The sequence below is a fragment of the Pseudopodoces humilis genome, chromosome 4 (assembly GCF_049639895.1).
Source record: "Pseudopodoces humilis isolate 2021_Gansu_Grassland_sample_001 chromosome 4, ASM4963989v1, whole genome shotgun sequence".
In the NCBI taxonomy this organism is placed as follows: Eukaryota; Metazoa; Chordata; class Aves; order Passeriformes; family Paridae; genus Pseudopodoces; species Pseudopodoces humilis.
In genome coordinates, this window is record NC_142203.1 from 7,046,966 (window position 1) to 7,071,633 (window position 24,668).

A 24,668-nucleotide genomic window follows, 5' to 3' on the forward strand; every position below is an offset into this window, starting at 1 on the left:
AAGATTAATCTCTCCCTCATTTAACAAAAGATGGTATTTCTGCCAAACATCAAGAGAGGATTTGTACCCAACTATCAAAACATCTTTTCATGCACAGTATTTGGATTTAAAAGGGAGAAAAAGAACTGATACAGCTTTGACATGCAAATGCTGGCTGTCCAGAAAGAGAACCCAAAAAAAACACTGCTATCCAGGATCAAAACTTCTGTGCCCAAATGTCTTCTATGTGTTTTGCCAGCTGTACAGTACCTGCAAGGTTAGGGCTCACAAGTCAGCAAGGCATAAAAAGTCCCAAGTGAAGAACTTGATCCAAAATACAAAATGAGGTATTATGGTCATCTGGGAATTGGGGAGTATCTACCATGGAGCATTTTCTTACTGAAGGCCATGAGGTTTGTTAGGATAAGATCTGCCTGCGTGGCTAAATTGGGCATCTCAAGAATATGGAAATGCTGTGAGCTGCCGTTTAAAATGGTCCTTGTGCACCAGTGTCCTTTGGGACCTTGTGAGAAGTCTTAATCAACTAAATCTTTTCAACAGCAAGTCTTTTAACTGTACTTCTAAACTGTAGAAAATGTAGGACTGTTCAAAGGCCCTGATCTCCTTCAAGGCTCCTTTCTTTTGCCTCATTCCTATTTCACTGCTGTGACACTTTGGAAATGCGATGAACCCGCTGCCTGTTTGGCAGTTGTAGGTTTTCAAACACATTTCTATTATTTGGAGGCCAGGCATCACTGTACAGAACAGATTTAGCTGCAGTAACCTTTTCTAAAATTATCCTACTAATAAATTTGTCTCAGCAGAATAGTACCAGACCTGTGTGGAATCCCATGCTGTGCCTGTCTTCTGTTCCAACACACATTGGGGAAATTCAGGGGAGGAGCTTTGGATTTAACACCTCATCCGTTCATGATTACTGGGAGATGGTGGGGAAAGAAACATGGAAGAGTTTGTAAAAGGGAACAACTGTATTCTATCAGAAAAAAAAAATTCGACACAAACCCCAGGTATCTTAGTCCCACCTAGCAATCAAAGCTAAATTACCTTTTGTGCTATAAACTTCTTCAGTCGGGCACTAAGTCTTGCAAATCACAATGCTGTGCCAGTGTGCAGAGTACTTAACAACACTGTGTGAAGTGCAGGTACCCAAAATCCTGGTTTTGGGTCTTCAAATGAAGTGTATCTGCAGGAAGCATTAGATTGTGGAAGAAGTTCTTCATATAGGAGTATTCATACTTTATGTTACCCACAGTATTTCAAAACATTAGTTGACACTTTTTAAGGCATAATAATATTCTCATAATGAAGTTCTCAGCCTGTTTCAGCATCTCCTTTCCCTTCTGTCCTCTAGGTTACTCCTTGCTTCAATAGTTTCTGATATGCAAAAAAGTAAACAAAAGTAATGCAAAACTGTGAGGATGAAACAGAGATAATCTCCAGAAATTTAAAAAAAAAAAAAAAAAATCAACTAAAATTGGCTCTCCCCCACTGTGTGGCACAGAGTATTTTGAAGTGTGTCTGTTCCCAAAAGCAATGTTACTAGAGCTGGTCTTCCACTTGATTACAGAAACTAATGCAGAAACTCAACTTGTAAATATCAAATAAAATGAGACATCTTGATACAAATATTTTACATTTATTGGAAGAGTACAGTAAAAAGGGGACTGCAGACTCATTAGTGGTAACTGGTCCAAAGGAGAAGACTAAGGACTATTCAAAAAAGGTCTGCAGTTCACAAGAATACGGAAAATCTGCTATGTAACAGCCTAGGAAAATAAAAAGTTAGCTTGAGTTCGAAAGTGTAACTTTAAAGTATATAAAAAATTGGCAAATAAATAAAGTTAAAATGCAGATCTATTTAAAATTATAAAGGACAGACAACCGGCAACTGTATAACATAGTTATCAATTTCAGACTTGATTAAAAGCCAGATAAACTCAAAAATGTTGTTTCTTTTTTTAAAATTTATTTTATTTTACATGTACTTTAGGGAAGAAGCACCCATTTCCAGTGTTATGTATTATCAAGCTGTTTCACAAATATATTATTTTTAAACAACAAAGAGCATAAAAGGTACTTTACCTATATTTGACTTGCTGGTGCATATTTTGGCACGAAACTGAGAATTGAATAGATACCTAAAGACAAATACATAGAGGATGCAAACGACATCTGTCCCTACTCAAGGCTGCTGGTGACAAAAGTCTGCCTTGTGATGGCAGGCTAGTGGTGCCTCCTTCCCCAACAGCCCTGCTCCTTCTCCAGCTGCCAACAGTTACATAAGAGAAAAGCAACACATGCAACTTTAAAATCAGCAGTCCTACAACCCCAGCCCAAGTTTCATCCCTGGAAGTCCTTTAACAGAAGGTACAAGGCAGGTGTTTAATGCTGGCTTTCACTACACAATATTTCTCTGTAGGAGTCTGCCTGCCCTTTCTGTCTTTTGTGATGAACCTATGTCATGGGTTTTTTTCCTATTACATGTTTTCAAAATTGTAGTGAAAATTAAGTGGGAAGCTTGCTGGAAACAAAATTAACTTGTGATTTACAGGTAATGGTACAATTAACACTGGATAGAAATATGTAAACAGACATTTCAATTGAAACCCAGTGCAAGATCAGCCCCCTGTACATAACAATAATGCTTATCTTCTGGAATTGCAGGTCTCAGCACTTCATAGTGAGGGGGGTATATAATTATCACTATAAGTAAATGTTGCATGACATAGTGAATTCAAATTTCTGAAAGTGAAATTATGAAAATTAACACTAATTTTGAAAATGTCTGTTAAGAAGAAGGAAGTTCACAACAAGGCTGAGGTGGAGTTAAGTCATTGCTGTTGATTTTGAAGATACTGTTCAAATTTGGCCTGACAGCAAAATGTCAAGTAGCATATTTAGCTTTATAATGCTATGTAGATCAGGATGTTCTGTACTGTAAACCAGACAGTCAAGAATGCTGTTCCTCTGATGTATTTTATGATGTGGACAATTAATGATACAGCTAGGGTCTGCAATTTCATTAAAAATGTGATTTGAGCAATGTGCTTCACCTTGATTCACAGTTACTTCCATTTTCATATAAACACACTGCCCTAGGCATCAAAGGGGCATCACCACAATACTTCTGAATGAAACAAAAGCAGGAGTGTATTTGGACATTTCTGTCACCAGAATAACTTTTGGTAAGTGAAAGGGTGCCATCTGTGGTACATGGAGCCTTCAGAATTAGGAAATCTTTGGGAGATGCAACAGTACAGATTATTACAGGAGAGCTCAGCTGGAAATGTAAAATTACTCCAGCCCTCTTTAAAGAGCAGAAAGATTATTTGAGAATTGAGGCAACAGCTAAAAGTTAATTGTTTACATATCAGTAATCCAAGAATTTTGCATTATTACTTGCATGTAACAATGACGGAATTCTTGATTCGTTGAGAAAAGATGAGCTGACTGAAAAGAGTACTGTGCATTTTTTTTCTTAGTAATGAAAAGTTCTGCTCATACTTTCAATGTCTGTAATGCAGAGGGAATCACTGATCTGATTTTTCTTTTAAAAAGCCTAATTGCCTTGTATTGATGGAAGAGTTTCAGTGGCTGGCTCACTTACTGTATTCACAAAACTTATGTACTTACCTATAAACATTTGTGTTTCTAAAACTGGATGACAGTTCCAAATAGCAGTAATTCAGGACTTTTTCCAAGTGCTCTCTGCTTTCTGTGAACCCTAGGTTACCATATTGGTTCATAGGCCCTAATTATCTATAAACAATGAATCAATTTAACTCAAGTTGTATTTTCAAGGCGTTCCACTCTGGGAGGCAGAGGAAGAAAGAAACTAGTTCATGGCTCTTCTACATTTTCAATTTATGACCTTGATCAACTAGATTCTAGAGTTTGATTTATCAATTTTAGGGTTTTATTTATCCATTTCTGCAAGTATGCCTAACAGTTTTTTGTTTGGAGAAGGCATATGGATCTGAGATCTCTAAATGAATAATCCTTCCACAGCTACAATCTCAAACACCTGCAAAACAATGATGTTTGTAGCTACTAACCTAATTAGTCTTTACCTCATACCCCCCACTCCCAAATAAACCATCTGAAAATTCTAATTTAAGTCCTGCCTAGATGATGCCTGAGAAAACCATGCTCTGCAACAGCCAATAATATAAAAGTGCCTGAAAATGAAACACTCTGAGTTAACATTCAAGTTCTATACCTGGAAATATATTCCAGCTGAAATTTTCTATCAAAAAGAAGAGGACATAATGGTAACTTAGGTTCGATGGTTGGAGGTAGCATTCCCAGGGAGAGAACAGTAAATACATCTCTGAACCTTTCTGTTTTATAGAGTAGTAATAAGGCTGAAATACAGGAATTTCTTTTGCTTATTTTAAAGAGAAACAAAATCAAGTTGGATTCTAGGGTTGAAACTGTGAAAGTTTAAAGACAGGACTCTATCTATTTGGTACTTATTATAATGAATATGACTCTGATAACTGAATGTGAAAATAAGTAAAAATGTTGGAGCTACCAGGCAGATCTTGCTCGAATTTTCAGTGAGAGAATCTTCCCTTCTTTGGAACTGCAGATCTCAGCAAAGTAAAGTTGGGTATTAATAACACACTAGCAGGCAATTCTGCAATGCATGTAGGAGCTGCAAATCACAATTCAGTACCACTTTGAGGAAAAAAATGGTAGTAATACTTGACTGTTCCTAATGTGACAAGTGGAAGGATTCTTCCATTTCAACTTGGAGCCTTCCACCTTTAAATTTGATTTGTTTATAATGGGAAGCTACACCAGGGAGTATTTACTCTTAGAAAAACTTAATAGACTCCTGAGGCTGATTCACTTTCCTAGCAAGTTGTTACCGATGATTAAGGACTGCTTTTTTGTTGGCTTGCTTTGTTTTTCAGTAAATCTGCAGAAGGAAACTGGAAGAAAACATTTTTAAAAAGAGCTGATATTTCAAATTGACCAGATCTCTTAAAAACTCACAGTTGTTTGGAACTTCGGGAATACTGGACTTGCCCTGTACTTGCCATGTACCTTCTAATTACTAATTTAGGTCCTGTATTACTGGAAGTGAAGGACTGCATAAAAGCCATTCTAAGAAGAAAAAAAATACGTAAGTTCATTGGTATCAGGGGTGTTCTTCCCTGACTCGCCTAGGAAGAAAGCTTCCAACAATATCCAAAGTCCTTCTGTGCTTCAGGGGAAAAGAAATTAATTGGTAAACTCTTCCTTTAATAGCAAATTATTTTATGCTTGGCCATAAAGATGTTACAAATCCAGGGGCACTGGCACAAACAAATATTCCTAGTGCCTACAAACAGGAAAGCTGTTACAGAAAGTGGACTCTCTCAGCTTCTTTCTCTTTATTTAATCTTTATAATGAGTTATTATTTGTGACAATCAATTATTTTCAGAACTGCTGAATACCATGTTTGGTAACACTATTCACACACTAGTTTAGGTCTTCAAATATTGCACTCCCTCAAGTCTGTGAGCAGCACTGACATTTAGAGGATATGACAGCAAGAATACTGGAAACAGGGATAGTATTTAATCACTGTTGTTAATATTTGTGCAGCAGCACATCTGGGAAAATTGGACAGGAGACATTTGTAAGTGCCTCTGAGACTTGGTTACACTGTAACTTCAGAAAAATGTGGGATATTTTCCTTTTTTCTGGTATTCTTTATTACTTTTAGAATGAGTGCAAAAAGGGTAACAAAATAGTTATAAAGAGATAACAAATGGGTAACTTCATAGTTTTAATGATGTGCTTGTAGGATTTAAGTAAGCATAACAGGTGGTCAAAGACATGAATGAAAAAATTCTTAAGTATGAACAACCTAGTATTTCCTTAACCAGTCTCCTCTTTCCTGTCAGTAAGAATAGGCTTTACCAGCTGCAGTTCTCAGTGGTGGCCTTTTGGTGATGCACTTCCCAATAACAATTTCCAAAAAAGTTTTAGGCAACTCTGCAAAAAGGCATGTTTTTGTTAAGAAGAAATGCAATGTAATTGTAGTTGATAAATGAAAATCTAGTTCACGGGTTTTCACAGAAATGAATGAAAATGCACATTTCAAAGATAATGCCTTCATGGGATGCCAACTCTACAACATCATCCTTTGCTGAAGCAAGGTTTATTTCCAGACAAGATACTTCTCACCATTTTACTTTTCATAAAATAAAGAAGCTTAGAAAACCTTATGATTTCACTGGTGGCTAGACTTGGAAGCTAATATGTGCTTATTTCCTACTAAAAACAAACTAAGGATGCACTTTTTGCCGTCAAAGCAATTTTCTTAAAATAATGAATGCAGTTCCTAGGAAAAACATGAAAATGAGAGATAACCTGCTGAATTCCCTCTCCCATTACAAGCTGAGCATAACAGTATTCAGAGTTTCCTACATTTAACAATGTAAAGTAATTCAGGATTCCCTCAGGGTCTCTCTGGTTGTGACGGTGCCAGAGTAAAAATGTAACCTGAAACCCATGCTTGCAAAACAGACCTAAGCTTAACTTCTTTAACTTTGTAAGTTCTCTATGATAAACACAGTACATGTGCCAAATGGCCAGGATCTGGCCTATCTGGTAAGACTCATCTGACAAGACTACATCATCAAAAGGCCATGGAGAGCAGATATTGCAGCATAGCTTCTTTAGTGCAATGTCTTTTTTTTAAATTTCATTGCATGGCAGGCTTGGTTGTGAATGCTCCTGTGAGAAGCCTACTGTATCTATAGGTATGGATTCCAATTTACTAGTTTCAACAATTACAAGTCAGACATGATGAACAAATTCTGCCACAAACTGTTAAATTAATGACACAAAAAGTTTAAATAATTGAAAAGACATGTACCTGTATTGAAATTTATTCTATACCTATAAAGTCATTCTGGTATTCTCCCAAAGTATTACTGTTTTTGAACTGAGCTGGTGACTACTTCAGTAATAGTAACAGATTTTCCGAATGCTGTAGAAATCCCCTGTTTTAAAAAGACTTGAAATTTAAACAGAAGTGTGATATATATGTATGGAGGTTAACTATTTCAGAAAAAAAAAATTTAGTACTGTTGTCATCCTTCTGTGAAAGTCAGGGTGGTGACTGGTTAATTTATGACAAATAAAGGAGTATTTTATTTTATCTGAATAAAGCAGTATTTCTTGCTGTCAAGAGGGCAAAGGAAGAGTCCATCTCTCTAACAAAAGAAGATTAACTCTCCGGAAAAGCTATGAATGCTGACAGTGTTATCCTTACTTGCAGACTTCAGGGATGCATATGTTAGGAAATGCAGTTGGATGAATCCCAAATTTTCACAAATGATTGTGAAACATTTCTTAAATCTTAGTACACTTGCATTAGCATACTAGCAAATTAAGGCACGGACTGTGTGTACTACTTAGAAGCATACAAACTAACAAGAACGTTTCCTATTGCTCTTGAAAAATACCTCTGGGCTACTTGAAGTACAGAACTAAGTAAATATATCCAGTACACTTACAATGAAGTTTTAATTTATGCCACCAAATTTTCCAAGCACTACACTTTCATGGGTATGTGTATATATATGCATCCCTATCTCCAAGAAAAAAATCACTTAACAAAATGCAAGAAGCACTTACCATTTCTTACAGCTGGATACTGACAGTACCACCTCAAATGCAGGCAATGTGCTCCCACACAACCATTCACTGATGTAGCTGGATGCTAAGTCCTACGTAACAGACAAATTCTTCTAGACTACACATATTTTGGTCACACATAGCCCTAAACCACCACTGAGCACTACTGTAAATATACTTTAGAGAGCAAAAGATGATGCTGACAATAGAAAAGCCACACTAACAGAAATAATGTAATGTAGCCACTGACTTCACTACATCTTAAACTCACTGTAACACTAAAATATAAGGCTAATTAACATTCCAGATGCTGTGTTACTTACAATCCCTGTTTCTTACTTGCATTAGCAGCAACTGGTATCCCTTGATCTGAACATTTTAGTAAATTCCTAGAAATGTTTTAAGCACCTTAATGCTGGAACTCAGACAGGGATACGGTAACTTGTTCCTGTTTCTATGCAGAGCCCTAGAAAACAATTCCAGCTGCAAAGAGGACCCAGAGTCAAAGTAACAAATGGTGCACTTCCTCCCTCCCCTATCTAGTAAGTTTTTATTCTTTCTGGCTTTTTTTTTTAATATATATTTATATGTATATATATACAAACACAAGGTTTATTTTCTTGGTGCATTTAAACCTTGTTTATCCCCAGTCTTTTGATATTTGATTGCAATAATATAAGAAAAAAATAGAAGGTTAGTATTTCTACTCTGCTGTTCCCTGTCAGAGGCTTTAAACATACTTCTTTCCTTTTGGTTGTTTGAACAACTTCCTCATGCCATACAGAAGTAGTATTTTCCTTTGGACACTATGCATGAAACGTTGTTATGTTCAGAATAAAATTTTGCATGCTCCAGCTGCATTCTGAGAATTTTTACCAATTTAAGGGAAAAAAAATCACAGTCAAAAGTAAATCTAGCAACATATTCTTTAGGTCCTCTAAGATCTATGATATTTGTTGTCTGCTTCTATCATTAATAAACCTCTTTTTCTTGGCCTACTACTTTCACATATTTTTTGAAAGGCAGATAGTTTGCAGTATTTCTTAGCATGTGCAGTTGAGACTTTAAATTGGTCTTTTTTTTTCTAAAATGAACATAAGTCACCATAAAAGAAACATATTACTGAATTCTGATGGCATTGAAGGAAAAAAAAGACATGGTTTATGTATATCTTATCAAAAGTCAGAAGTATTTCTACTGTATGGTAATAAATGCACAAGTAATCCAACTACCAAAAAAGATTCTGGATTTTTCCATTCAGTATGCATGTCTGCATCCAGAATCTAACTGAATTTCATGCTTAAAACAAAGTATCACCTAAATGTATCAGATGCAGAAAGAATTAAAAAGAAAAAAAGCTTCTAGTTGAAATACTTGTCAAAACTGTCTTCAGTTTTAAGGCCAACATGTACGACAATCCCCACATTAACATGCTGACATACAGGACAGAGGTAGCAGAGTAAGAGTACAGCTTAAAGTAGAATACCTCTGAAAAATGTCACTAGCAGTTATTTGCTGTAAAACAGCTAGAAGCCACAGTCTCTTAAATTTATAGTATGTGCTTTTCTATGTACATGTAACCTAAATTACAGTACTATTGTGATTGGATATATAGCATTTCGCAGTATGTATCTTTAATGCAGGTGTAGACACCATTCAAGATGGTATACCAGTTAATTTCAGAGTAATCTTAGAAGAATGTTGCAAATAATGCTGTATAAATGCATAGTGTTTGAGGGAAACAATTACTTCACTGGAAAATAAAGTCACAGACATTTTGTTGGCACTTCTTCATCACTATGTCACTTTCTTTTTGATTGAAGACAGCTCTTTCTGAATCTCACTGAATTTTGGCCGGTTTTCTGGCTTGTAGTCCCAGCATCTCTGCATTATTTTATATATTTCTTCTGGACATTTTTGTGGTGCAGACATTCGGTAGCCTGGTACATAGAAAAAGTGGGGAAAACTTTAAGTACTGAAAACTGATGCATACTGACAAATCTAAAAAGATAAGAGCAAAGTTCAAGAAAGACCATTTAATTTAAAAAGACCTTCAAGGTAATATGAGGAACATCTTCAGTACATAACATATATATGAGAGATAATTATAAAACTAATTAAAGCTTGGGTACCAGTGGTATTTAAGTTTGGCATGCTAAAACTGTCAGTTTGATGCTCATACCTAATAGCAGCAGCTCACACAGATTTCTTTCCTGTAAGCAGCTACCCTCTGGTTTTCAGCTGTATTTCCTTACTTTCCCACAGTGAGGAAATTGATAATAAAAATTAAGATGGGAGTAAATTTCTCTGCTCTTTTTGAAGATTAATCAACTTTTATTCTCACATTTCTTCCCTTTTTTGGCTCCTTAAAGATGTCCCTCCCCATTTACACTTTAGGAATTAATTTTTCTTCCCTCTGTTTTCTTAACTTTTATATCTTTCCATCTTATCTCAACTCTTTCTCTTCTAGTTTGCTTAGATAGGCAGTGGCTTCCGCACCTCTCTGCTGCCATCAGCCAAAGGAATTCTCTGACTTAGCAATGAGCAGAAGAATGGATAATCAGTTAAGTAATTTAGCAGCCAATCATTCCAAAGTCTCAGGTAAAGTAGCTATTCAGGCATTATCATCAACACCCTGGACCACAGAGGTGTAGTCACAGCAGTGAAGACAATTTCCCAATGAGTAGGAAGTTGGGGAAAATGCCAGGAAGATTGTGTGTATGAACAAGGAGCTCCTGGACAAAACCAAACACAAAATCAGGTAATGGGACGAGCCTCCCATTCTCTGAACCTCCCACCCATTCTCTGAGCCTCCAGGGATGAAGCAGAGCAGAGACAAAGACAAAGCCCAGAAGGGATTGAATCTGACAGGGGTGTCAAAGACAACAAGCAGGGCTTCTGTAACTATGCAGGGGACAAAAGGAAGGCTCGAAAAAAATGTGTGCCCACTGCTGAATGAGGCACTAAACAACTCGGCAACACAGGACAGGGACAAGGCTGAGGTACTGAACACTTTCTTCATCTCACCATCTACTAGCAAGACCAGCCTTCAGGAATCCCAAGCTACAGGGATCAGTGGGAAACGCTGGAACAAAGAGGATGTACCCTTTGTGGAAGAGGACCTGTCAGAGAATACTTAGGCACACTGGACCTAGTTAAGTCCAGAGGCTCTGATGCACCCGCTGAGAGAAAAGCCTGATGTCACTGCGACACCATTCCCAATAATCTTTCATACATCACTTTGACTACTTGGAGGAATACCTGAAGACAGAAGTAAAGCAAGTATCACTCCTATCTTGAAGTTAGAGCACTCAGGGAACTGCAGGCTGGTCAGCATCACCTTGATCCCAGAAGATGATGGAGCACCTAATGGTGGAAATGATTTCTAGGCACCTGAAGTACAAGAAAGTCATCAGGGCTAAGCATGCAGAAAGTCAGCATGGATTCACTAAGAGCTAGTCATGCTTGACCAATGTGAGAAACTTCTTCAAAGAGATGAGTGGCCTGGTATGTGAGGGAATTTCACTATAAAATCCTCACAAAGACACCTTTGAATTTATGGGCTAGATGACCAGACAGGAAGGTGGATTGAAAACTGAGGCAGAACAGTGAGCCCAGAAGGGAGGTGATGAGTGATGAGTGGTACAAAGTCTGAGGTCCAGGGCCAGTAGTGGGTTCAGTTCTGTGTCACACTTTCATTAAGGCTATGGATGAGGGGCAGATGAGGCAGCACCTGAGCGATGGTGACCCTTGCTGGTGGCACCGAGCTGTGAGGGCGCTGATACACCAGAGGCGGTGCTGCCGACCAGAGGGACCCGGACAGGCCGGAGAAAGGGGCTGACGGGAACCTCAAGCAGTTCAGCATGGGAAGAACCAAGTCCCGAAGCAGGGAACAATCCCACGCACCAGCATGGGCTGGGAATGCCCAGCTGGGAAGCAGTTTGTCAGGAAAGCCCCTGGGCCTCCTGGTGGACACCAAGGGTTGAACATGCACCAGCATCAGCTCTTCCACCAAAGAATGCTAATGGCACACTGCGCTGAACTTAGAAGCAGTGTTGCAGTCGGTTGAGGGAGATCATCTGTGCTCTCTGCTCAGTCCTGGCTGAGGCCACATCTGGAGTGTGGGTCCAGTTCTGGGCTCCTCAGTACAAGACAGGCATGGGCACAATGGAGAGAGTCTCATGAAGGATCACCAGAAGCACTGAAACATCTCTCTCTCCAATGAGGAAATGCTGAATGAGCTAGAGTAGCTCATTCCATGAGTGATGGGAGTAGCTCACTCTCATCCTAGAGAGAAGAAAGCTCAGGGGATCTCAGCAATGTATAAAAAGACCCGCAGGTAGGGTGCAAAGAGGACGGGTCCAGGCTCTTTCCATGCCCAGTGATAGCACCAGAGACGATGGGCACACACTGAAACATGGGAAGTTCCTCCTGAGCATCAGGAAACATTTTTTTCCCTGTGAGGGTGACTGGGCACAGGTTGCCCACAGAGATGGTGGCATCTTCATTCAGGAATATATGCAAAAGCTGGATGTGATCCTGCTTGAGCTGGGTGGCTGGACCAGATGACATTCAGAGGTCCCTGCACATGTCAGCCATTCTTTGACTTTGATTCCACAAATTGTTCATCAGAGGTAGCTCTGAACAAGTAACAGGCAGTGCACTATGTGCTTTGGATTCGACAGCTAAATGCAGCTCTGGGACTCCAGACTCACTGCAAAGGTCTCTGTATCTTTCTACAGAACAGTGCAATGACAGTGACCTCTTAAAACAGGTAAATCTGAGAAATATTTTTACTTATTTTACACTGCATGCATCTGCTCTAGGTACTGGATAAATGCAAGTAAGTTCAAACAAGAATGGCTTGGGGTCTAGGATTTGATTTATCCTTTAAGGAGAAACTTCAATATCACCTACAGAGCTTATAAAACTACAACAAATGCTGACAATGTGTGTAAATCAACAGAGTTTCCTTTGTTCATTTTTAGTTTGTTTTGTTTTAAATAATTTGGAAGTTTTACTAGCATAGAACCTATTTATAGATTATACAGTAGTACTATGTAGGGAAGGAAACAGTTCTGAAATGCGACTAAAGATGATGAAAGTAAATCAAAGTCCTGAAATCCTGCTTCCAGTTATTTGCTATTTTAAGTAAAAGCCTTTTGATTATTTTGTAAAAGAGAAATGCAGCTTGCAATGCTCAACTAGCTTACCATTCCCCACCATAATTGCTAAATCTTTCTGTGAAATGATTTCATAAAGAAGATGGAATGATACCCATTTTTTCTGGCAGTTCAGAATATTTATACCTGCCATTAGCATAATCTTAAATAATTCATTCTGTTCAAGCTTCTGCTTTGCACAGCAGCAAATCCCTCTTTTCTATCTCACCTGTTAGTTCTGCAACAATGAAAGTCAGTATGCTGTAAGTCTTCCAACCTTTAAGTTACTGGTCAGTGCATTCCTTTTTTGTCCAAAAGGCCTATATATACATCACTCTACTCTTCCCAGAGAACTAGATTAAGCAGATTAGAAAATCTCATACTGTTTTTGCTGAAGTTGCTACAAAACTTGTATGTTATTTCTTGGCTGTTTTATACTGTGTCCTTAAAATTTTTCCAGCATTTATTACCATCCCTATAAATAATTACCTTTCTCAACTTGCTCTCGTGCTTGTTGGTTGGTCATTCCAGGGTATGGGCACACACCTAAACTGAAGGTCTCCCACAAAAGGATTCCAAAGCTCCATACATCACTCTCAGATGTGTATCTCCCTAAGAAAAGGAAAACAAACCTTTTACTTAACATACAGAGAAATCAGTATGTCAGATAATTATGGCCCAAATTTCCTGTCAAGGTAAAAGTGTTACATTGGCAAGCTTCAGGCAAAACAAAGTCATAGCTACTAATAAAACATTCTACAGATTTCACAGTCTTCAGTATTTCAAAGAATGAACAAGTTATATTAAAGCCAATACTCTGGAATTACATAAGCTCACCTTAAATTCTACTATTATACACCAATCTGTTATGCAAGAATTTCTTTCCTTCTTAATGTACAAAAACATTTTTCTTTTAATATAGAAGGATAGTAAAATGTCAGGGTTTTCTCTCTCATTTACAACTACTTTCAATTCCAAATATTCTTGAAAAGTTACCTTTCCCAGCTCTCCATTTTAGCATGGCAGTGTTTATTCTGAGAAGAGCTATCACCAGGACTGTTTATGACCAAGAAGAAGGCCTGGTTCTCATGTTTTGAGAGACTGATCTCTGAAAATCAAAGTATGGCTGGATCCTGCAAAGCTGATGCACTGAATCAGTTTAGGAAAAAAAAAACAAAATCAGACCTGCTGGTTCCATTGCCTCCAACATGCTTCAGAGATAGCAAAACAGATAACTGATAGATAATTGAATTCTAAGCCTCTTTGTAGAATGATACAGGAATTTACAGCAAAAAGGAGATATTTTGGAGCGGATATTTCTATTGTCCCTGATGGAGTCACATCAGAAAAAGACTCCTAGCCTTTTGTAGCAGAATCAGTGAAAACATTACCTTAAAAATCCATTTTCAACATTACTTTCAACTTTTTCATGACTGTTCTTCTTTGTTCCAAACTATTACTTTGTATTTATGTGTCTTTGTTCTTTAAAAACATCACTTGTGAATGTATTGTTTGTTTATCTCTAATCATCAAACAAACCAAACTAATCCACTTCTGACTTGGAGAAAAAAGGAAAATACATGTAAATTATAGTGACAGTTGATGACAGTGACAACTGTTCTGACGTCAGAAAATTCAGTTTACTCTTAGACTAAATATCACTTCCAGCTGTGCTGTGTTAGCTTGTGTCATAGTTGGCAATTACAGATATTCACTATGCTCTTTGGAGGAAAATTAGTTTTCTTGTCTGTGTATCCCACAGTAGGACATTGAGTAATTTAACACTTTTCACTGAAAGCATTCAGCAGATACAAGATAGGTGATTAGCTGGTTTTTTTAAAAGAAAGTTCAAGTTCATTATTATGAACAGCTAATTATATTTTCTGCTATTACATTATCTGAGGGGAAAAAACAAGATCTGTTTAGACAAAAAAACCCAAGTCCTCCCCATGTTACTATTAACATCACAAATAACTCAAAATATTGTAGGGAGCAAACATACATATTAAATGTATTTAAAATTTGAAAGATGGGGAAGTAAAAACACCCCATAATTATCCTAAACATGTGCTGTTTTTGGTGGGGTAGAATTAATTCTATTCAGAGTAGCAGGTAGAGGGCTGTGCTTTGGTTTTGTGCTGAACACAGGGCTGATGATTCAGAGATGTTTTTGTTATTGCTGAACAGGGATTGCACAGAGCCAAGGCCTTTCCTGCTTTTCACACTGCCATGCTGGGGAAAGGGCTGGGGGTGCCTGGGAGGGGACACAGCCAGAACAGGTGACCCCAAACTGACCAAAGGGATATTCCAGCCCATGTGGCATCAGGCTCAGTGTATAAAGCTGGGGGAAACAGGAGGAAAGGGGGAATGTTTAGGGTGATGGGTTTGTCCTCCCATTAATGGTGTAGAATGGATCTAAACAGCACCCACACAGAACCAAAGGTTCCATGTCTCAAAAACTCCAGTGGCATCTGAATTTTGCTTCTGACTTATGGCACAATGCCCTAACACCTCCATTTGCCCTGATCTGGTTTCTAGCTTTCACAACTTGTGTATTTTCCTAATTTAAAATACTTTAGTGACTGCTCTTAATTTGTCATACACAGTGACTTCAGCAGAGACTAAAAATGAACTTTTTTTGTAGCTTCTTAAGTACATTAGCATTCATGTAGTGGCCAAATGACCCTATTCCTCATTTTCCCCCAACTTTTGAATCCTGATATTCAGCACTGACCTAGCCAGTGGTTACTAACTAGTTTTGAAATACTGCAGATTTAGTTTTATTTAATTTTGATATCTTAAGTACCTCCAATCTTGCCTACACAAATCAATGCAATTCTTACAACCTTATTATTAGAATGGAAAACAACAAAATATAATCCAGTAAGTTTTACTCATATCTTTCAAGGAAGTGGAAAAAAATATCCTTCAAAACCACACAGAAATCTTCCATGACATTTTGAAAGTGGAATACTGACTACCGAACATATTAAAAGATGTTTGAGAGAGCTTATTTCCAAACATTACCGAAAATGACGTATAGCTGTTGGAGTATGCATGTGCTTTAGGAAACACAAAATAAGTATATACTAATCCAGAATCCCCTCTTCTCTTGTATTGTGAAGAAAAAAACAGACTTGGCAGTACAAGTGAAGGTGTTGTCACAAGAGCATGTCTCCTGATAAATTTAGCCAACTGGACCTCATATGGTTATAAGGATAGGTTTTCATAATACATCAAAAACATTGTATGCATTTCCAAAATAACAGAAATAAAAACCCAAAACACCTTTACATAGTGGATCAAACACCCAAGACAGCAAAGCATTCATCAGTGAATGCTGGCAATACTAACACCTCTTAGAATAATTGCTAATACAGGATCAATTACTGAAACTGAATTTATTGTCAGCCTTTTAAAGGGAAGATCTGCTTACTGTGTTATGTCATTACCTGCTGCAAAAGTACTAATGAGAGGAAGCATTCTGCTATCAATCGTTATTCACAAACTTATGATTTCCAAGGCATGATTTCCAAAAAAAGGCTTTAAGAGATGGCAGAGATATTTATAGATAGTTCAAATGAAGAATTTAAAAATATTTTATTCTGTGTACTCAACTGGTTTAGAGAAGTACATTCAAAACATGCCATCATTTATTAAATGTGCTGCTTCTTCACAGCCCACTTTACCTAGAAGAGTTTATTTTTCTAGTTTCATATAAGCAAAAGAAGCTAAGAGCAGCAGCTTCTGATTCTATTCTGGAACTATTACCCATGTAGTGTGGACCACTTCCCTCAGTGATAAACAATGAATTTGTATCCCCAATGCAACAACCTAGTGATATACAAAAATGCAGGTTAAGATAAACTGCAGTTAAAAAAAACCCATAAACAAAACAATGACTATAATTTTCACTAATGCAATGAGTTATCTAACACAGTGGTCTAATACATTAACATTTTCTACTGTTTTCAATGAGGGGCCATAAAGATGCAGAACTTGCCATTCATTTTACTAATGATCATAATTTAGATGACTGACGAGGCTGTCTACAAGAATGAGTCAGCAACAGAACCAAAGCACTCTGCTATTGCTGCATAATAGCAATTCTGATGTTGCTGCCCTATAGTTTGTTGTTGGCCAAAACGTGTTTTTTACAAAAATCAGACTGAAATATTAAAATTATTCTAAACATCATTAATTTGAACAGATGGAAAAGAATTGTATGTATATACATTTTAATATTGTGGCTCTGCTGCTCTTTACTGTCCTTTGAATTTTTTATTTTTTTTAAAAAAAGAAAGTTCAGTTGTGTTTTTACCATAGTTCAGAGCTTCTGGAGCAGTCCACTTGATCGGAATCTGCTTTAGGCCTGATGATGAGTACACACCATCGTCCTCTTGCCGGGACATCCCAAAATCACTTATTTTCAAAATGTTGCTTTCACCTACCAAGCAGTTCCTTGCAGCCAGGTCTCTAAATTAGAAAAAGAAATGAACACACACATTTTTACAGGTTTGAAAGTATTTGGAAGTCATTTAAACTGACAGAGCCCCTCAGCCAAGAGGGATGACCCCTCTCAGAGGCTTATTTACAAAAAGGTAAAAAACAGTTCACAGGAGATGTGGGGAACCAGAAGTGAGGGAAGAGGGAAAAAAAGTCAGAAATAATCCTATGAAAAAGTGAGGGGAGGAAACGCTGCAAGTGCCTGAGCAGAGATTTTCCTGCAGTTCATGGAGAGGAGCCAGAGTGGAGCAGTGGAGGAGCGTGAGGCTGAAGGAGAGGAGCTGTTACGGACAGAGCAGAACCTCCATTCCCCACTCATCCCTTGGCAGAGGAGGTGAAGGATTCCAGAATGAAGGAGTGACTCAGAAGAAGGGAAGAGGAAAAGGTATTTCATTTTTTGTCTTTGATTTCTCACCATCCAACTCAATTTTTATTTGCAATACATTAAATTCATGTTACCCAAGTTCAGTCTGCTTTGCTATGATGGTAATCGGTAGGTGATTTCCTTGTCTTTATCTTGACCTCCAAGCTTTTCTGTCTTATTTTACTTCCCTGAGCTGTTGAGGATGCGAGTGAGAAAGCAGCTGCTGTGGATGTCTGGCAGCCAGGCAAAGTTAACCCATCACAACTGCCCTCTATGGTCACAGAAATAAACCCCAGATTAATGAATCAGATCCTATCCAAAATGAAAAAGAAGTTGAAGAAGCATCCTGAAATATGTTCAGGATGTGTTTCAGTAAGAAACCTGAGAAACAGCTCCATCTTCCCTCTGCCGATTAAAAGTTTCTATCAAAAGTTAAAAGCCACTCAGCATAGAAAAGGAATTTTGTCTCAGTGATGGGTGAGAAGCTCAGAAAGTCAACTCGCTCCAAAAAAAAAGTCTGTTTATGTTTTTAGATTAGGAGACATGCAGTAACACCTGATAAAAAAACTACTGTGGCTTCTCTACATGCTAATAATATATTATAAACATACTATATGTATATTTAATTTCTGTGTTTCACAGCTTATTAAAATACGATATAATAAAATAAATATTATTATTCCCATTGTAATGTAATAAAATATAGGAATTTTTTAAAGGGAGAGATGTTAAGCAAGAGGATTAATTCGATACCATTAGTAACATCATGGGTAAAATATTTTTAAACTAAACTTATTCTGTTTTTGTTTATCTTAAGTAGCTAATATGCTTACAAATGGCATACATGAATATTCCAGAAAAGCTACATTAACTCTGATGTTTTGAATTGGAGCTGTAGCATAATTCTGAAGTGAATCCCCCGAGCACTTAATGCGCATTCATTGGTTTTTGAAGAATGAACTTGGTGCATGCAAACTACATTGTTCTTGCAAGAAACAAACTTAGAATTCTGCTCAAGATATGTATGGAATTTGTTTCTCCAGCTACAGAATTTTGTTTCTATGGAATTTGTTTCTACAGCTAATGCAGAAAGGTCTGAACCAGCGGCAAACAGCTTCCAACATTAACCATGGTAATGACAAAGGACTGAACTACATTTAACCCAAACTAAAAGCCTTGAGCCATATTTAAGAATGCTGAAGCTCATACATCCACTTTAATCAGCTCAGCCATATTGGTACTGGACTATGTTATTCAATATGTAGACAGAGCCTAGTTATGACCCTAAATATTATAACTTGTCTTAAGAATGCTAACACATTTGACTCATGCAGCTTTTCTACTACTAAGAACATTAATAGTTCTAGATCTTGAGTGATATAAATGAAGTTCTTGTGGTTTGAGAAGATGGACCACTAAAAATCAAATCTGAACTCGCAGGCATCAGCTGAAGATGCACACAAATAGATAAAATAGCTCAGTGTGCACTGCGTTACATAGTTTGATGTTAGCATGTGGTATCATATACAGCTACACTAGTTAAAGCAAGTGAGCTGCAAAACAAAATTAAATTGTTATTGTTTATACTCAAGTGTGTAAAAAGTATGACCACAGAATTTCAAGAATTTTTGACTTAGGTTCCAATCATACTTCAGTAATTAGTTCTTTCATCATGCTACACAATATAATCTAGATTTTGTAACTGATGCACATAAGGAATAGAAAAAGTAATAAGCTTGTATCTCAAAAAAATTTATAGTTAATTGAAATCACAGGCATTTCCTACCTGAAGTCTGACCTAGTATTTAAACATATTGAGTCAGGTTAAGAAAAACGCATATACTGAGCTGCCTTAGGTTTATTCCTCATGCACAAGTCTGATTATTAGGGAAAGCAGATTGTAAGTAATATGCACAGTATGGTGCTTATAAACAAAGACTACACCGAGTGTGCATAATTTTTGTTAGTTTTGTACATAGAATGTATTGTTTTCTTTTTCATTCAGAATCCTTTAGAGAAAAAGCTTTCCATCCCTACTGAAAATGGATGAAAACACTTCCATGAAAATCAGCTGGTATTTGTGGAAGTTTATAAAGACTGTGACTTTATAAAGACATCTTGTTCAGGATATATGTAAATTAATGCTACAGAGAACAAATTATATGCCTGCACATTATGAGTCTCATAGTATTAATACCTTTTTCTGCTTTCAGCTAAAACTTTCCCATTTTTGATGCCAAAATACTCTGTATTGCTTTCAAAACATCACTTCTATCAATAAAGTCTTGGAAGCACTTCATATATTTACCTCTGACAGAAGCAAATTTGCCTTTTTCCATCTTCATGTGTATGATATGCTCTAACTTATTTAGAAAATACTTTAGGTATGATTATTTCATTCCTGAGGCATACAAACTACCCAAAGTTAGACTGTCTTGTTAGTATTTCTACTGTCATTTTACATCTGTTTCATATCCTCAGTGATTTGTCGCTTTATTTTACAGCTAATTTTTATATGTATTTGCATGCTTAAAAGCATTTTTAAAACAGTTACACTGAAAGCTATGAATACTTCAGCTTTTTTACTATTATTCTGAGGGTTTGGTTAAGATTTTTCTGTATTTTTCAAATAAATTCATCACTGTTCCTCATTATGCCTGACAGCTTCCTTTAAAAGGATGTTCTTATTTTTCAGTCTAGACATAAGAGAAAACCATAGAAGATGCTTTTGGTCAATGTGATTTAACAGAATTTATAGCCAGAATCTGGAAAAAAAATAATAGCATCAGCAACTATTACTCCCATCGCTTTAAAATAATAAATCTTGACAATTTTCTTCTAGTGTCCATTACTGTAATTGATTTTTATTTTCTACAGATAGGAGTTCTAGTATAATAACAAAGGGTTTATAAAGACCATTTACTTCTTAAACTCCCTTAAGAAATACACACAATAGAGCTTCACTCCAAATGGAAGATAAACAACATGAGTTAGGGGAAACATGAAAATATAAATACAGAGGTCTGATGATCAAATTAGCTATGAGAAGTCAACATTAAAGACAAAATCAGTGTTAAGTATTTATAGTAAATCATGACTCTATATGGACATTAAAAAACCAAATGAAATCAAATAAGCAAACAACAACCCCCGAAACACAATTAAAGCAAAACCCCCGCAAACCAACCCCCAAACAAAAAATTCCACCATAATCAACATTCTATTTTCCCTGTCTTCTTTTCCCTGAAAAAACAGTGTGTTCTATTTGCTTTCTCTTCCTTCTCCCTAATGTTCCCTAAAGCAAACATCCTGAGGAAATACAGAGATAATTGTATGAAATTAGGTGTCTCTGGGAATTTTTTTTTCTCATAAAGCATTTGCTACTTAAAGCAGTAATTCCATAAAATCAGTATTTATCTTTAATAGAAAGCAAGAAAATATTCTTTATTTACACTGTGAAAGCTCTACAAATTGGGCACACATTACACTGAGGTGCTACAGAGTAAGCTCCTTAGTATAAGAAAAGCTGACTCTCACTATTTAATACCAAGATTATGTAAATTCCTAGTACTGCTTGTGACAAAGTCTCTTCCCCCAGCTACTAACAGATAAAAACTAGTATGCAAATTGGAAATTTCCTTTTTAAGCACCGCTCTGCAGTCCCTGTGAATACAAACAGGACATCTCCTACGGATCTCTAATATGGGTTGAATCTGCTGAAACTGTGAGAGCTCACAGGACTTTTGCTATAAATTCAACAGGCAGTTCAAGGAGGAAGTAGACGCAATTTCTCTGTGCTGGGAGTTGTACCACCTGGATTCACACCTGTAAGACATAAACCTACTAAACCTTTCACTAAGGACATTCTTACACTTCCTCCTCACCTTCTCCTCTACACTCCATAGGATCTGTAGAGCAAGTACTACCTAGCATTGCTGGCAGTGGAATTTCATGAGTTAAAAGAAGTCAAAACAAGAGAGTAAACTCCTCACAACTAAACCAGCAGCACAGAGTGCCTCACTGAACTAATTAGCCATTTTACATTACATCCCTGGATGTAATTACATTACTGGATCATGCAGTTAAAATACTCTTAGGTGACAAAAACAAGTAATTAATTAGTGAACAGGATTGGTTTATCTCCTCTGCACATTAAATTCAATGAAAATAGTATATTATTTAAACACAAGAAAAGGAGTGGGAAGTGAAACTACAAGATAAATTTCTAGGATTTTTGTGAACTGTAAGATAGCTACCTCACCTTCATACACCTGATGTAATTTCCAATAGCGTCTAAATCAAAACACAGTAGTGTCTAAATCTATTTCAGAACTTTCTTGATATGCTTATACTAATTTTGCTGTATGTGGAGAGTCCAACAAATAACATGTGTCTTGTAACAGACTGGGAATGCAAGGATATGGGGCTGTAATTGTTCAAGTTATTAAAGCTTATGTTCACCCTGTAGGAGGGCACAGCTGCAGGCTCTGGATGGTTGGAAGCTGGTTGGGGGGTGAGAAGCAGTGATGAGGAGGAACATATGGACAGTGTGTGAATGGGAGCTGATTGGGTGATGGGACATGTGGACAGCAGCACTGAAGCTGAGCAGCCAATGGGTGCCCTTCTGTTAAGTTTTGGCTATGCCCAGCAGAAGCTGAAGATATCAAAGGGAAGTGTTTTCTACAATAAAGTGATTTCCTTTGCATGCACAACGGTGTCTGTGTCTTTGTTCCACGTTGCTACATGGGAAAATAATAGAGGGTCAGAAGAACATCCTTTGATGCATTCTGTGTTTTCTTCCCTCTTCTTACTTTATTTCTTTACATTATTTTAGCTATTATGAACATCAGTGGAGCCATATTACCCACAATGCTAATAACTTTTCTCAGTTCCTCATATAATGTAAGTCCATCTTCATCTGCACAGATAACAGTGTTGGCAAACCGGAGAAACTCCAAGTTTGATACAACAGTGATTTTTCAATATTGTCAGGTGCTCTGCTTGCCACCCACAATTTTGGATATTGCTCAGTTCCTCTCAATTATAAAATAAGAAACTTTACCCACCTCACAGCATTGATGACCTTCAATTTTTCTTTCTAAAGCACTTAGCACTTAAGTGAAGGACTTAAAAATTTTGCAAAAGGAACTCAAAAGTTAAAAAATAACAAAACAACGCCCACAAAATTCAGTAGCTGAACACAACTGTCAACCTATTGTCTGCAACCCAGATATGGCTCAAGGGACTGTACAGACATATTAGGAAACCTTTATCTTTGAGTTTTATTTTGGTAGCCTACTGTGTGCCCTCCACTTTCCTAGAAGAGCAAGTTACCAGCAATTTTAAAAGAGATAAAGACGGGGATAGTAGACAATGAGCACTTCTGAGGAGAATCAAAGCAGTAGACCATGAAGATGGAAATGACACAATAAATTGCTGCATCATCTATTTCTCCCCACTTTTTCCTATTCCTGAGGTTGTCCTCACAATGCCTGCTCCTTGAACAGAAACATTCCTACCAGCAACATCTAAATGATTTTTACCTGCATTGTTTCTCAACTGTTCTGAACTGTTTAGAACTTAATAGTTCTTGTTTTTTAATTGCTTGTATTCTTCTGAACAGTTATTCTGATGAAAATGGCATCACAGTAATTTTGGTCTGCAACAGTCCTCTATGCATTGATACTGCAGTTTTTCCTGTACACTGCTGATTACATGTAATATGCTGAAAAAAAAGGTCTAATGCTTTTCTTTTTCCCCTTCTGCTGTATCTTGAAACAAAGGTTTGCAATCCAATTTCTTCTGTCTGCCCATTTTAGTGAAAAGCTAAAGGTCTGGACAGTCATCAGAGTGGAAGACAGCCTACACTACTAGAATGACAGGAAAATGAAAACCACCTGGAAATTCTTAATGACTGGACAGACAGAGGAATAACACCTGCTGGGTTCCATGCAACCATTCCTAAGCTCTTGGGTTTCAACAGAAGTATTACAGGACATAAGGACAAATATGGGTATATTTGAGAAACATGTAAGATTTTTAATAGTCCTTTTTTAATAGAAAAATCTCTTTGATATTAACTGAATTATAAGGGAAATTAAATGTCCAAAAATTAATTATCCAAGATGTACCAGAACACAAGTTTACATTTTGGGCTTGATAAAATTACAGTGGACTCAAATCACAATCACAGTGCCATCCATTTCCATAACCAGTCATACAAGTAAATTTCATAGGAAGAAAAATACCATTTTCAAGCAAAAATTGTCACTATCCCATTCACAGAAGCAACTAAAATTAAATATAACAGTAGACCACAAATTTTGCTAACAAGTGCATTTTTATTATAATATCATGGCTTTATTCAACATGTGTGATAGTGTAAGTCTAGCTACAATGACTGTCCTTGCCCTTTCAGACCTGGAGGATCACTCAATTTAGTTCTTCATTCTGAATTTAGCTTTGAATTAATCTCTTCTTTATTCTACTCTATTGTATAATGTCAAATTGTAATTGATTTCTCTGTGCAGAAGCATTAAATATTGGTTTAACTAATTTAAAAAACTGGAAACATCTGAATAGGCAGACCAGATACAGTCAAAGGTCATATTCCCTTGTCCGTTATGTATCAGTGATAGAAAAGGCTGCATGCTGAATTTAAATTTAAAGAAAATGTCTAAAGTAGAGTAGCTTCTATCACTGATTTTCTGATGACTAAGTTTTTTAGAAAAGAAACTTTTCATTCTAATAAACAAAGCCGTTTTCTAGTGTTAATATCACAATGTATTAGGTTCAAATGACTAATAATGCAAGGCAGAGCATATGGAATTGAAAAACACTGCAACTGCCCAAGAAACCAAGAAATCCAAAAGCATAATTATAATATTTTTCCCACCTTTTCCACTAGAATGAAATAAAATAGCCAATAATACAGTATTTGCAGGGTTTTTCAAGTCCTAGTGAAAAAGGAAGTATTTCAAAGTGTTCTCAGGCTAGA

At 36.9% G+C, this 24,668-nt stretch overlaps 1 protein-coding gene across 1 annotated transcript in view; it reads right to left on the minus strand.

The window, feature by feature from the left end:
* Positions 1 to 1,665: 1,665 nt before the first annotated feature.
* The window catches only part of FER (FER tyrosine kinase), a 157,254-nt gene continuing 134,251 nt past the window's right edge, over positions 1,666 to 24,668 (minus strand). Inside the window, exons 18-20 of the mRNA XM_088054103.1 lie at positions 17,123 to 17,277; positions 13,291 to 13,413; positions 1,666 to 9,579 (exon numbers count right to left, since the gene is read on the minus strand). Coding sequence (XP_087910229.1) covers positions 9,437 to 9,579; positions 13,291 to 13,413; positions 17,123 to 17,277 — 421 coding nt within the window. The 3' untranslated portion in view covers positions 1,666 to 9,436. The remainder of the gene's footprint in view (positions 9,580 to 13,290; positions 13,414 to 17,122; positions 17,278 to 24,668) is intronic.